This window comes from Poecilia reticulata, linkage group LG19, assembly GCF_000633615.1.
Source record: "Poecilia reticulata strain Guanapo linkage group LG19, Guppy_female_1.0+MT, whole genome shotgun sequence".
NCBI classification, from domain to species: Eukaryota; Metazoa; Chordata; class Actinopteri; order Cyprinodontiformes; family Poeciliidae; genus Poecilia; species Poecilia reticulata.
Window position 1 is genome coordinate 12,858,763 of NC_024349.1, and position 14,620 is coordinate 12,873,382.

The 14,620-nt window shown below is 40.0% G+C and overlaps 1 protein-coding gene across 1 annotated transcript in view; it reads right to left on the bottom strand.

The window, feature by feature from the left end:
- The window catches only part of dock1 (dedicator of cytokinesis 1), a 205,264-nt gene that overhangs the window by 37,103 nt on the left and 153,541 nt on the right, over positions 1-14,620 (bottom strand). The window contains 8 exon segments of the mRNA XM_008437114.2: positions 338-457; positions 3,743-3,833; positions 4,046-4,086; positions 4,629-4,785; positions 5,094-5,179; positions 7,201-7,349; positions 7,815-7,873; positions 14,162-14,262. Of these exon segments, the coding sequence (XP_008435336.1) occupies positions 338-457; positions 3,743-3,833; positions 4,046-4,086; positions 4,629-4,785; positions 5,094-5,179; positions 7,201-7,349; positions 7,815-7,873; positions 14,162-14,262 (804 nt within the window).

Sequence of the window (14,620 nt, forward strand, 5' to 3'; positions counted from 1 at the left end):
GCATCCAAAGCCTTAGAACCTAATTTCCAAGGAGATCCGTGCATTTCTCCTCCGATTCTTATTGTAGAAAACAAAAGTTCCTACAAAACGGGACATTTTCCAACTCTCAAGTGGCTCCGATGGCATTAAAGCGCAGCGCTGACGTGATATTAGGGTAAAAGAGAAAAAGGACACAAAGCGAGGGAAGGGCTTTTAGAAAAGGTTATGCTATAAAAGGGACAACAAAAAAGTAATAGTCGTGTAGTCTAATACACCTCTTCATCCATCCACAAGAAATGGATTATTGTCCATCCACGCGCCACAGAAACAGCGTCAGGGTTCCTAGAGCGCCTCTTACCTTGCCCTTATCGAAGTAATTAATAATCTCCTGATAGAGCTGGTCCTTAAGCTGTCCTTGAGTTGTGGCCTGGTAACCTTCCCTCTGGGTCAGGTGGGCCGCGCATTGCTCGTCTGACCACTACAGGGAACAAATGAGCACCGGGGGTCAATGCTGTGCAAAACAATGCAGGAAAAAAGTCAAACAAGTGACAAGAAATCAATCCATGACTTATAGCCAATGCAAATGAGGGACATTGATGTGTAACTCCCTTGAACACAGTCCTGCACAGAGCAAAATGAAGAGTTCAGACGCGGGCAGTGATGCATGCATCGATATCCATTGAACAGTTCAGAAAGAGAATCAGTGCAAAAACGGTCCTGCAGCCATTGTGAAAGCTTAATTTGCAGTTACACAAGTTTTGAAAGATGTCCGTTTGTTTTATTAGGGCACAATACATGTTCTACTTCTCTTTAGCCGTGTAGTGAATTTCAAGGAAGCCCAATAAACAAATGTTATTTGTTGTTGCATATGCGTTTGACACACAGTTTTAATATGAATATTTGGCAGAAATTGAGCTCTAGCGGACAGGCCTGCTGGAGGAAAATGTGCTAAGTAAGCAAAGAAGCGTCCCTTCGACCTGTTTGCATATAAACTCCGTATGCAATACAGTAGAGGAGCAATTGATTATACAACAGGGCCCGGTTTGATGTCGTAGGCAGAGATAAAACAACACCAGCATAAGCATGATTATGTGCTTATTTATTTTTAAAGCGGCATGAAGAAGAATGTAATTTCTGACAGATGGAAGCTGCTTAGCACTGTGAGAACATCTACAACCCTATATATTTGTCAGAACGTGTTTACCACCAACCAGCAGGATTTTATTCTGAGCCGAACATGAGGGGAGTGATGACCACATTGGTAGAAAAAAATGTGCCTCTGCACACTGTTGCTGTGGTATAGAAACAGGGACGCTTGGGCTCAGCCTATTGATTTCTTCACAGCTTCACTGCAGCATTCACATTGTAAAAAGAACCTTCCCATTTATGCATTAATGGCAACTGACCCTGCATCGATACAGCTAAAAAGGCAGAGACGTTATTGGGAACACAGCAAAGCGCTGATAATTTAGTGGAGCAGTCATGAGGCGGCTGAAGGATCCAATTCATTCTCCAAGAATGGGGAGGGGCTGTGTTTTGACTTCCTCAATATTTTCAAGTTTATATAATTTGTAAATAAATTAAAATGTAAACTGACATTTTGCCACATTTTAAGTGTTATTTACAAAAAGAAAAAAATCTGTATTCTTTTTCTTTCACTTGACAGCTGCCTTTTGTTGGTATATCATAAAATACACTGACGTTTACTTTTTGCAAGGCCCACCACATGTCTGGGTGGCATTTGAAGAAATATTAAGCCGAAAAATAAAATCCAGACACATGTTCAGCCTCCGAAGCACAGCAGTAGAAAAGTCTTCCTGCCATAATCAAGAAGTCTCAGGTGCTAAAAGATCTGCAGATTTAAAGTAATAAAATCAACTCCCACGAGCGCGACAGCGATGAAAATGGGATTCAGTGACAACCTGCTCACGCATGACAGAATCACTACAAAGGCCCAAACAGCAGGATAGTTATGCAAATTCAGTTGAGAAGTAAGATGATACAATTTTGGATAAAAGGAGTCCCTCCTTAACTTACTCCATACTAATCCCCAGCTGGGAATAGACTCTGCAGATCGAAAAAAAAAAAAAAAAGTATGTTTGGTTTGGTGACGTGGTGGGTTTTTTTGGGCAAAGACAGAGCAAGATTAACAAAAAAGTCATGCTTGTTACAAATATGCACCATCAGAACTTATTGAACGAATCTGGCTTTTACTCACTGATACTGATTTTCTCAGAGTGTTGACCTATATAAATTCTCAACAGTAACACATAAGTATTCAGCTGTAGAAATTACAGTTTTAAATCCACAATTAAACAAGGTAAATTTAGATAAAAATATTATGTAGGTTACTCAGAAACATTAGATTATGAATTTACCCATATATGCAAAGGTTCCCTAAATTGTATCTGATTGTTAAACTCTCAGATAGTCGAGCCTCAGATTCCTTCTAGTAAGATTTGGACTCCGCCAAGGTTGCTCCATGTCACCGATTCCATTTATAACCTTTATGGACATAATTTCTAGCTGCAGTCAAGATGTTGAAGCGATCCTTTTTGATGACCTCAGGATCATGTCTGTACTCTTTGCAGACGATGTGATCCTGACAGACGGTGATCTCCAGCTTTTTACTGGAGAGTTTCAAAGCCAAATGTGAAGCACCTATAAATCTGAGACTATGGTCTTGAATTGGATAAGGGGTTGACTGTTTTTTCCAGGTTGGAGATGAGGCGCTGTTCCAAGTGGATGAGTTCAATTATCTTGAGAACTTGTTCATGAATGAAGAAAAAAAAACAAAAAAACAAGCAGAAGTCTTGATAGTGCAGCATCTTAAGCGATGTACCAGTTTTTTTTTTTGTGGTGAAAAGAAATATTAGACGAAAAGCAAAGGTCTTGATTTACCAGTCAATCTAAATTCCCACCATCATCTAGGGTTATGAGCATTGGGTAGTGACCAAAAGAAAGAAATTGCGAACAAATACAGCTGAAAAGAGTTCTTCTTTAGCAATAGGGTGAGAAGCTCGGTCAACCAAAAGGGACTCAGAGTAGAGCCACTGCTTTTCTACATCGAGAGGAGCCGGTTAAGGTGGCTCGAGCATCTGGTTAGACAACCTCCTGGGGAGGTATTCTGGGCATGTTTCACCGGGAGGAAACTCAGGTCATGCTGGAGGGAATGTGTTTCTTGGCATGTTTGGGAACGCCTTGGGAATCCCTGGCTCAAGTGACTGGGCAGACGGAAGACTGGGCCGCGGTCCAATCCCGGATTAAGAAGACAATAATCCATGGATGGATGTAAATGAAAAGTGCCTGAAAGAATGTTATGCCATGATGTGTTTTTACAAGGCCAAAAAAAAAAGGCAACGATGAATTCGGGAAGCAGAGAAATATTATCTGATGTTTCATTTTTTTGACCTACTCATCAAGGAAAAAGTTTGCTGATTTCAATCGTCTAGATTAACTGGTGCAGCTGTAATTATAATCCTGAACCGAAGCTCAGCAGGAGAGCGGTTTATTTTACTTCCTATTCTATCTGGGATGAAAGACCAGATTTCACCCCGGTGAGAAAGCCTCTCCTCTGCCTCCTCAGCAGCCATCTCATCCCGTGGTTCAATTAAAACGATCTGAGCCGTTTCAAATCTGTGCATAATCTAATTCAGAGAATTATATTAGTATCTCGCCTGAGGTTAAAAGCGACTCGCCCAGCGACAGCTGAGCAGTGTAAATATTTTGCTTCCATGTTAAGTCTTTAGTGCGGTTTGTGTACCTTGAGCAGTTTTGCGTGCAGCAGCAGGGTGTAGGCAGCTTCTGTGTAGTTGTCGCACTCTCTGTGGAGGTCGCACAGCTTATACAGGTACCTGGCAAGATGCAGAAATGACTTAGTGGTTGTTTATCAGCAAAGACATGAGACTGAATCATAATACTTATAAGATCTGACAACTTTTCCTATCTAAAATACCCTCAACAAGCAAAATGAAATCGTATAATAGGAATAAACATGAAAAAATTGTTGTTGTAACGCTGAATTGAAACAGCGACTGTGAAAGACAACACTAGGTTTGAATCTTACCTGATGTACATCTCCTCTCTGTCTATCTCCTTATAAAAGTTCTACAAAAAAAAGCACAGACAAATAACAGATGCAGACATTAGATCAAGTTCTAAATTAGTTTAAAAATCTCTACATCATAAATTAAATTCACAAAATCTATCCTCAAAATAAATAATATATACTTTAGTCTGCAGCTCAATATATTTGAAACAGTTCTGACTATGTGAACGTTATAATTGTATTATTTATCGAAGTGAATCAATGATTGCTGTATGCTTTTTGTAAAGGTAACTGTTGCTAGAACTGAAATTAATCATTTCTGCTCCAGTTTCTATCGCAATCTGTCTACTCGGAGGATGTGAGCGTAATTTCAGATGTATCCTTTCACAAAACTGTGCTGACAGTATGAGTACATCGATATGAAGTCAGAGTATAAACACTTTGGAACATTATTTTGTTTTGCTACAAAGTAAACTTTTAAAGCTAATAAGTCTCTTTACAGTGATTCAATTGCATCTAATGGTTGTCCACAAGGTTATGTGTTAATGATAAAAGGTCTCAGACATCCTTTACTGCCGTCCATGTGCTTTGTGGATCTTACTAGAACATTGACGGTGCAGCTCATGCGGTTTTCCTTGTTCTCGTCATGCATGATGGTCCTGTAGTCCAGCAGCCTTTCCAGGAGTCGCACCACCAGAGTGACAAAGATTTCTCCCGTCCTGGCCAGGTATTTGTGCTTCCTGCAGTGCTCCAACAAACTGGTGGCAGACAAGTAAGAAGGAAAAGAGAAACAAACGAAAGTGAACAAAAATTTCTTTCAAGTGAATTGTTAAAATTGTAAATAATTTCAGCCCCTACTATCTCAGAAACCGATTTTTTTTGCCCAACAAGGCAGAACGGGGATCGCTCTGTGCAGAAATCAGGAGTCAGAAGAGAAAAGCTGAGCCGAGAAGTCGCGTGATTATCAGCAAACGGCGGTTATTTTGAGGAGTGCGATGTTGCAATTAGAGCGATCCAGCTTGTGAGAGGCTCAGTCGTATAATCCTGCCCAATAATCAGCACTTACATTTTCTGAAAGAGAACTTTGTACTGCTCGTCTCCTCGGCCCCCTTCCACCTCGTGATCCAGCTTGGTGATGATCTCGTTCTCAAACTGCAATTAGACGGAGCAGACACAAATAATCACTGCGGTTAATTTTCCCCAATTCATTAACAACCCCCTTCATCCTCAACTGTTTTAAGCCTGAGCAGAGGAAGGTTACGGATTCTTTCTTCACCGGCCCGTTCATCACTGCAGCGGGCTGTGATCTGATCATTAACGGCTAAAAATTCATTAGAGGACAGAACGAGGCTGAATCGTGAGACGCATCGTTTTTTCCTTCTGCTCCGTTGTTGCTGAAGCTGCTGACAGTGATGCATTGACTCCATTTCTCCAGCATTTGCATCAAAACTAGATGTTATTGCTTAAAAATAAAACACTTTTATTGACTTCTTGATGTATTTGACCAGGTACAAAAACAGAGAAGGAGAACGCAGCTGAGCAAGGTGTGACATAAACTCCGGTGTCTGTTTCAGTGGAGGATTTACAGCAGAGGAAAAAAAAAAAGAAAGTCAGTAAAGAGGAAATGATACTGGCTCTGAGCCGAAAGGAGGCCGAGACAAAGAAGGAAAGACAGAGACATTAGGGTTCAACTCCAATGAGCTCCAATCGGAGTGGCACATTAGCTAAAACAGCAAACTTTAGTCCAATCTCAGCAACACAAAGAAATGGACAAAAGGATCTCAGGATTGTTGGTTAAACTCTTGCCGTCTTTACAGAAATACAAAGACCACAAGGGTCAAATTTGTGCACAGCAATTCGGTACAGTTTAAAGGGAAAGTAAGATATTTAGGTTTGGGCTGCACAGTGGCGCAGTTGGTAGAGCTGTTGCCTTGCAGCAAGAAGGTTCTGGGTTCGATTTCCGGTCTTTCTGCATGGAGTTTGCATGTTCTCCCTGTGCATGCGTGGGTTTTCTCCCAGTACTCTGGTTTCCTCCCACAGTCCAAAAAAACATGACTGTCAGGTTAATTGGCCTCTCCAAATTGTCCCTAGGTGTGAGTGTGTGTGTGCATGGTTGTTTGTCCTGTGTGTCTCTGTGTTGCCCTGTGACAGACTGGCGACCTGTCCAGGGTGAACCCCGCCTCTCGCCCCAAACGTTAGCTGGAGATGGGCACCAGCAACCCTCCCGACCCCACTGAGGGACAAGGGTGCAAGAAAATTGATGGGTTTGCGCTTTTAAGGTCTTGTTTGAACCGTTTGTTTTTTAGGGTGGACTGGCTGCACAGCATGCAGCTTCAATGTTCTTTAAAAAAAGATCTGGGAACAGAAGTTAAAACTGATTTGTGACTTTTCTCTCCTCCACAAAGACTTAACGATAACAGCGCAGGCTCAAAAATATAGACACATCACATTTTTCTAAATTAATATTTAGAAAAATGTTCCCCAAAAAAGCTGCACTGAAATTAAACTTTTTGTGCAATTAAGCAATCCCAATGTTAGGGCGCCGTTTAGTAGAAATCATTTAAATTAAGAGTTGTTAAACACGGAGCCAGATGTAGGTCAAAACCTCCCTCCCGGCAAATACCAAAAGTGTGCTTTCTCTTTAACTTAAGACAATGTATCAAAATATTAGTCATGGAGTGTGCACATATTTAAGTGAATAACTGAGTTTCTGCAACTTAAACTGTCGTTTTGTCGTTTTTTTAAAAATTGAAGTTGTTTGTTGCATATTTAGTTCACACTGAATAAAGAACCTTTTAAAGCCATAAATGAACTAGATGTTCACACCCTAGACAAGTGCCTATAGACTCACTGACACTGTGCATGTTCGACCTCTCTCCGAGGGCTGAAACATATTTATGACAACAACTGGAACCAAGTGGATTTACTCACACAGAAAGGTTTAATTTCCACTGCAGAAAGGCGTAATATTAAGTTCCACTCACCGTGGCCGCTGATAATTGTGACACAACAAAATGAGATTTGCAGAATCACAAATCAGCTTTGGGCTATGAAACTGACCATTACATGGGCCACCGTGTGCCGCCTCCCCCGCTTTTCTATCTGATCTTTCATTCCAGACAACACCCTTTCATCTGGTGTACTGTATTTATTTAATATTCCAGAATACGCACCCGCTGGAAGCCGCACGTGAAGTGAAACTCGCACTGCATCATGTCAAAGAAGATGGGGATGGTGGCCTTTCGCAGCTCGATCTCGGGAACAAGGGTCATCTCCAGAACTGGACCCACCATATCAGGGATGAACTTTATCTTGTGGGGGCCTTGAAGACAAAACAAGTGGAAGAAAAAGTATTTGTGACATATAATTTGTAGAATTTCATTTTTAACGTGTACTGTATCATCTCAGATTAGCTTCAAAGAATGAAAATGTCTCCCCTTTTTTGGAGAACGTAAGCCGTAAATAACCTTTAAAATCATCAAAATACCTCAAGAGGATGATCCAGTCTAATCTTTTCAAATTAAAGGATCAGATGGTGTTAGGCACAATAAATTGGATTTAACACCGCCTCCCTTTACTACAGGAAAATTTAGACCCAACATAAACAGTGAGTCTTTCATCACATTATAGCGCTAATTAACACTTGGACTGTATATATTTCACAAAAGATCTTTGCCTTCCGGATAGATATTATCTGCCAGAGGCTGTGGAAGCGCTAATTGTGATTATATCAGCTGTAAACAGCAGAGGTGTGACCTCAGGAACAAAGCAAATGCAATAAAATTACCTAAATTGTACCACATGTCCCTGATTTCAAAGCCGATCTGTCGCCTCATGTCTTGGTACCTGAAACAAAAACATGACAAAGAAAAAAAAAGATCCATGCTGTCAAATAATGATACACCTGTTGGGACCTATAGAAAACATCCCAACATTTTTGATTTTTAAAAATTAACATTTAATTACTGTATGTTAATGTGTTAATGCAGTGAAAACATTTTTGAAAATAAGAGTTTCCAGGACTCTAGGTTTGAGCTTTTTGGCAACAAATACTCCGAGTGATTATGTGAAAAGTACCTAAAGCGCAATGTTAAGTACAGCAGAGGATCTGTGATGCTGTGGGCCTGTTTCTCTTCCAAGGCCCTGGTGACCGAGGATGGACAACTGCTCACTATTTTTTCACTCTTGAAGCACCCATAAAAAACTATATATTTAAAAATACTATTTTCTGACTGATTACAGTGCATGAATTTAGAATCAAACAGTCTTTTCCCAAAAAGATTTTAGTAAATTTTTAAATATCTTATTAACATTTTGATAAAGTGAAATGAAAGTCTTCAGTAGTTCCTTCAGCAAAATCATCAGAGGCAGTTTTGGATTCAGGAATTATTGATAACTTTCTGCGACATTGCAGTTGTGTCCCCATAAACGTTGTTTTGTTGTGAGTACCATAAAAAAAAATAAAAAAAATGCAAATATAAAGATGTAGCAATGCTGCCATCCGATTTGCAGCATCTGACTTGGTGCTTTAGTAAAGGGCAATTACTTAGTTTTTTTTTTTAAGTAATCGTGACTGGTTTTAATCATCTCAAGTTCACAATTCAAAATTAACTGAATTTTACATCATGCAGAGATCCTTTAAGGCACAGTTTGAGATTGAGGAGTCTTATACTACGTGTGAAAACTGAAAAAAGGTGCATTTTCCACAATGTTTTGATATTAGGACCCTAGGTGGTTGTTGTTGGGGAACGAATAAAGAAATTTGCTTTGGATCTGAATATGCTACTTTTAATAACTGCAACACTTTTCCCATTTGTCTCTATTGTAAAGTCTCTTATTCTTTTCTTATTCATTTTTTATCTTTATGTGAATCTACATGTTTTTATTCACCTGTCACTGCGAGACAATAATAATAAAAAATAATCTGATTTCTAGCATTCATATCATCTCTACTGCCTCACAAAACCTAAATACAACATTTACACAGCGATATTTAATGTATCAAGGTGTTTTTGTTTGGTTTCCTCTGGACAACTGAACAAATATTGGAAAAAACAAATGAGATTCATGGAGTGAGATTAGTAATGCAATGGATTCAACGTGCCTGGATGATGGTAAGATAACTCCTTTTGTTTTTCCCAAGATCTTATCCGTTAGACAAACACAAAATGATGAGATATTTCTACTGGAGCAAGTTCAAGATACAGACACACTTGCTTTCCGTCAACTGGCTGTCAGTTACAATCTTCCCTCTGCTCTGGTTATGTCATTAAGGGCCCAGAAAAACAACGGCTAGACGAGGAGCAGAGTTCGTTTGTGCAGTCTTTAACAGTTTTTGTCTGTGACAGGAGGTCTCATATAAAAGATTTCCAGAGAAATATAGAAGGATCACTCCCATCCGCCTTTTCTGTCTGGCTTTATTAAATTGAGCCCTTTTAAGCTGATCAGCTCTGTCATGCTTAGGTCATGAACCGATCTCCGTGGACAGCTTGGTGCCTGTCTCCCATCTTCGAACACTGTCCCAGGTCACAGAGAGGACAAATGATGAACAAAGGAGAGACTAACAAGACTGGAAAGAAGGGAGAGAAGGGATAGGTGTAAAGTGAGGGCAGGTCAGTGAAAATAGATAACGCCAGACTGAGTAACTTTTTCCACTGGAACATTAAAAAAGTAAATGAAGACGCAACGATATAAAAATATTGTATGATTTCTGCGAATAAATCCATAACACTTATGAATGTTACTAAAGTTTTGTAACAATGGGAGCACTATAAAGTAAAGTTAACATATCAAAGAGTAAATTTTATTATTGATTCAAGTGCAAGTTTTTTCTAAAACAAAAAAAAACTAGTTCAACCAAGGTGTGTACTTTAAAGAATTAAAAAGCAGATATAAAACAGATATAAAACATACCACATGGGTAAAGAAGGCAAGTAAAACTGAAAATAAAATAAAAATAACACAAGACACACAAATCGCACTGTGTCGAAGCCAATGAGGAATAGATGTGTTTTTAGAGACTCAAAATAAAAATTGTACATTCGTTTTTATATTGCTCTAATTAAAAAAGGTAAGCATCATCTGAGACACTAGAACCCATTAAATAAAACAACGCAAATGAGAAAAAGAGAAGCAAAGCACTAAAATCAAAAACATACTGAACTTTAAAGTGTCTTTAAAGGCTGCGGACAGACTCTTTGACTTTCAGCCTACTTCTGGGAACAACTGAAAGCAGCCGGTCAGTAGGTACTACACAAACAGTGTACTCAATCACTACACAGGTACTACACAAACAGTGTAGTACCTGGTACTAAAGAGGACAGAAAACGTTTATTTTTAACATAAACACGTGTCACTCAATTATGAACAAGGTCACTCCGCCTTCGTTTGGCAGGCTGGGTTAGACCCAAACGTCTAATTGACTAGTATGTCTCATGTTTGTTGCAAGCAGTGACGTTTCTCTGTCCCTCAAACAACGGATTGTGTTGCGTGATGCCAGTCCCTAACCCTAAACATACGGTGCCATCGACTCATGTACCTACTACTGAAAGGGGGCCAGAAAAGGTGCGGTGCGGCTCAGTATGGGCCGCTTTTACAGTAGAAGCTGACAGAATCGCACCAATCCATCCCACACCGCCCAGTGGAAAGGAGACATAAAACTTGCTTTGCATCCTTTTCTTTCGGCATTTTGTACAGACAATAAAATCATCCACATGGGAAGAGACATGATAAATGTTAGGCAAAACGGTCCAATTAGCAAAAAAAAAAAAAAAAAAGATCTTGGGGTCAGACCTGTATTATGTACTCAAGGTTTTTAGTCACACTCAAGAACGCTGACAGGAAACTGAAAGTATTATTGCTCTGAAATAAAGAAGGAAAGAAAGAGAGAAAGAAAGAGAGAAAGAGAGAAAGAAAGAGAGAAAGAAAGAAAGAAAGAAAGAAAGAAAGACTTTTGCTGGTAAGTTTTCTAAGGAGCTAAACTCCAGCTTGACACAGCTTTAAAAATGAGAAGGAGAATAAAAGCAACAGCCCCGAGGTGGAGCTTTCGCATCGTGTCTTTTAGTTTAACTAAGCTTATTGAAGAACACTTACCCAGGTACCACAGCATCTTGTCAAAGTAATTAGATGTATTCTTATTGGTGGTTCACCACTGGGAATAACTACACTGAACTCAATATTTGTTTCCAACGCTGCTGTGTGGCTCAGCAGTTTGATAGAGATGTGCAAGAGAAAAGAAATAAGCTGCATAAATCTATCCGAACAGATGTGCTGCGTCTGCGGCTTATGTTCGTTCAGTGATTGAGATACAAAAAAACACATCTTGAAATTACAGATCACCAAGGGAAGCTGCAGAACTTATTTATATTTAATCTTTTTTTTTAGCTTGCTGAGGTCTAACAATTACCTATTTTTAAGTTTCTCAGGAGTACACAAACATTTCTAGTGAAAAAAAAGAAGAAAGAAATGCCTTATTTTCTGTACTGCCTCCCAACAAAATTCCAAACCTACAAATATATCAAATACATTAAAATGTTCTATTGTTATACAAGTCAGATTAATTAGTTCAAACCAGATCATTACAAATACCGGCTGAAGTTGAATTAGTCTGTACTTCTCCACCAGGTGCCCTCTGGGATGTCGTCCTATGCTCAGATTACAGCCTGTCCAAGACGACTGAATCACACTGGTTGACTCTAGGACACGGTGACCTCTTTATCTCACCCTCCACAAAGCACACTGATGTTGTGATACCTTGTTGCAATTCTAGAGAGGAACAAGTGCAGCGTCTGCTGACCCACAACAAATATCAATTCCAAGCCTTTCCCTCTCCCTCCTCACATAATGTGCTACTTCAGAGGATCCAGAGGACGTAGCGGCATTTTAAAACCCAAATCACTGGTGTGCCGATACCATAAGAAAGTAATGCACTTTGACGTAAGCGATGTCTTAAAGAAGAAGCTGCATCACCTCTTTATAGCCTCATCGGGTTAGAGCTGTTCACAGCATTCTGCAGTCGAAGAGAGAGAGAAGTGTTGCAGAGCCCAGGGATTGATTGTGGGGAGAGTATTGGCAGAATTATAAAATACAGTATTAATGAATGCTGGCCTCTAAATGATTCTGTGGCTGCATGCATTATATATAAACCATCCTTCAGTCTTTTTGCATCTCATTGTGTATGTGTGAAAAAAAAAATTCTCACAGCATGCTTGTGTGTGTGTGACTGGCAGGAAGAAGGCTTGTTTCCCCACATTAAGACGCGGGGATGACTGTGCACGAGGCACAGTTTTCTCATCTACGCTGAGACAGATGCAGCTCGCTTTTCCGTCACACTCTTGCAGACCCGGAGACAGCTGTGACTGTCGGCTGTCAGGACCTACAACGCGCGTCTGTCAGCGACGTGCGGAAATCTCTCGCTGAGGTTAAACAACAATATCGCGTCTCGCGGAGGGGTCGACGCAGAGCAGGCCCCGGCAGGCTGTGCGGAGTAATGCAACTGGGTCACGGAGTAAAGATCGTGATTGAGAGGGAAGGAGGGGGATTGGATGTGAAGGTATGAGGTGATGGAAAGAGAAGAGACGGAGAACAAAATACAGAGTGGCAGGCACAGTAAGAGAAATAGACAAAAAAAACCACACAAAAAAACGTGTGACTGACAAGCGGGAGCTGGTGGAGACAACTCGGATGAGATCAAAGCCTTGAGCAAAGATGAGTGAGACGTTCACCAAACCTGACAATGTGATGCTCCCTCTCTCCTCATCACTCATTCGAGCAAATCATAACAATGACACGGCCGCATGCTCATTTGCTCGGCTGTATCCATGTGTGCACGAAAGAAATCCGAGTAGAAACATCGGCGCTTGTATGTACAGTGGCTCTCAAATGTTTACGAGTTTCCTGTCAAAATGTCAGGCTTTTATGAACTTTTAATCTTCTTTTATGTGAAACATTTCCACGTTGATTTAAATAAACTGGAATTCATTACATACGGTATTATGTGCGTCAGGCCTTTTTTTTATTTATTTTTTTTATAAATTTTGATGACTGCAGCTTGCAGGTAATGAAAAAACTAAAATCATTACTATGATTTTAATGGTTAAACTGAATCCACTACAGGTAGAAAGTTAGTTTTTGTCAATATGGACGAAATTAGGAGCAAATCCAATTGACTAAGATGCACAAAACTACCAAGAAATTTCAAAATGAAACCAATCACATGATATGTCATATTGAAATTATATCATGTCATGGCATCATGATTTTGCACGTCTGCAAAATTTAATCTATGATGGTTTTCAAAGACAGAACCAAGTAGATTCAACTTGTGTTTTGCATTCCCCAATACATGAAGCAGCTGAAACAGCTGAAAAAAGAAATTTACCTTCCACTTTCCATTTATTTGTTCCCTTTTTGTTGGTCCATCACATAAAACCTCAATAAAACACATGAATGTTTGTGGGAGTAAGGTGATAAAATGTGAAACAGTTAAAAGTGGGTGAGTACATTTGCCCTGTAATCAATATCTAGCCAGAGGGGGGTAATTTCTATTTTCTGGTGCAAGTTTATTAGTGCAAGTGATGAAACGCTGACCAACAAGCAGCGTCACTGCCAGGCATCCAGCCAGTGTGATGTGTGATTCACTGACAAAAACTCCTCCAAATGAAGACGAGCGCCAATATGCTCAACATCTTCCCAGAAAGCATTTGTCCGTCTGAATGCATTATCAGACTGTCTGAAAAATACTAATATAGATAAATGTGCCCGCTGCAGAAACAAAGAATGGAGAAGCGCGAAGAGACGAGAAATGTCCTAACTTTAAACTTGAATTATTGTAAAAAATAAAAAAAATATTCACAGTAGTAAATATAACATCTTGAACCTTCTCTCCAGGGAATGGGTACAGAACATTTCTTGATCAGAGACACTTAGGTACAGAACGTACTCACAATAGACATTACAGCAGCAATGTGCTATGATGAGAACAGGAAACACAACCAAAACAGTTTCATACAAGAAGTTGCGGGGTGTCTGATATCCCTGCAGGCTTTGATGTACTTTTGTCCTGAACAGGAAATCTAAGCTGTAGTAGGGTAAAACGAGGATGTCCCGAGGATTTAAGGGTGAGGCCATACTTACTTGTGGAAGATCTTGGCTCTTTTGTCGCTCGAGAAGTTTTCCAGCTGCAGCGACTCCTGGGTGAGGAAGGCCACGGCCAATTGGAAGTAGTTGTTCCACAGCTAACCCAGATAAAGGCAGAGAGAGAGAGAGGCGGATAGGGAATAAGAGACCGCTTCACTCACAGCTCCAAGCCAGCTTTACAACAATGTTATTCAGTGCTAGACAGTGTGGGCAGGAGAGCTTTATGGTTTCATTAAATCAAAAGCTGCAGATGAGACGGTTACAGTTTGTTGCTGGGAAGTCGTCCCAATGGATGCAGAGGTTGTTGATTTAGGTCAATGTCACCCACAGGATGTTTTCCGTCAGGGAACTCTGCAGCTTTATTCATTCCTGCGTGACTCTTCTTTGAATGTAAAATGTTTGAAATGACGGTTCCTTATAAAGAATTGCATTGCGAGTACAAGGTCAAGTCAAATT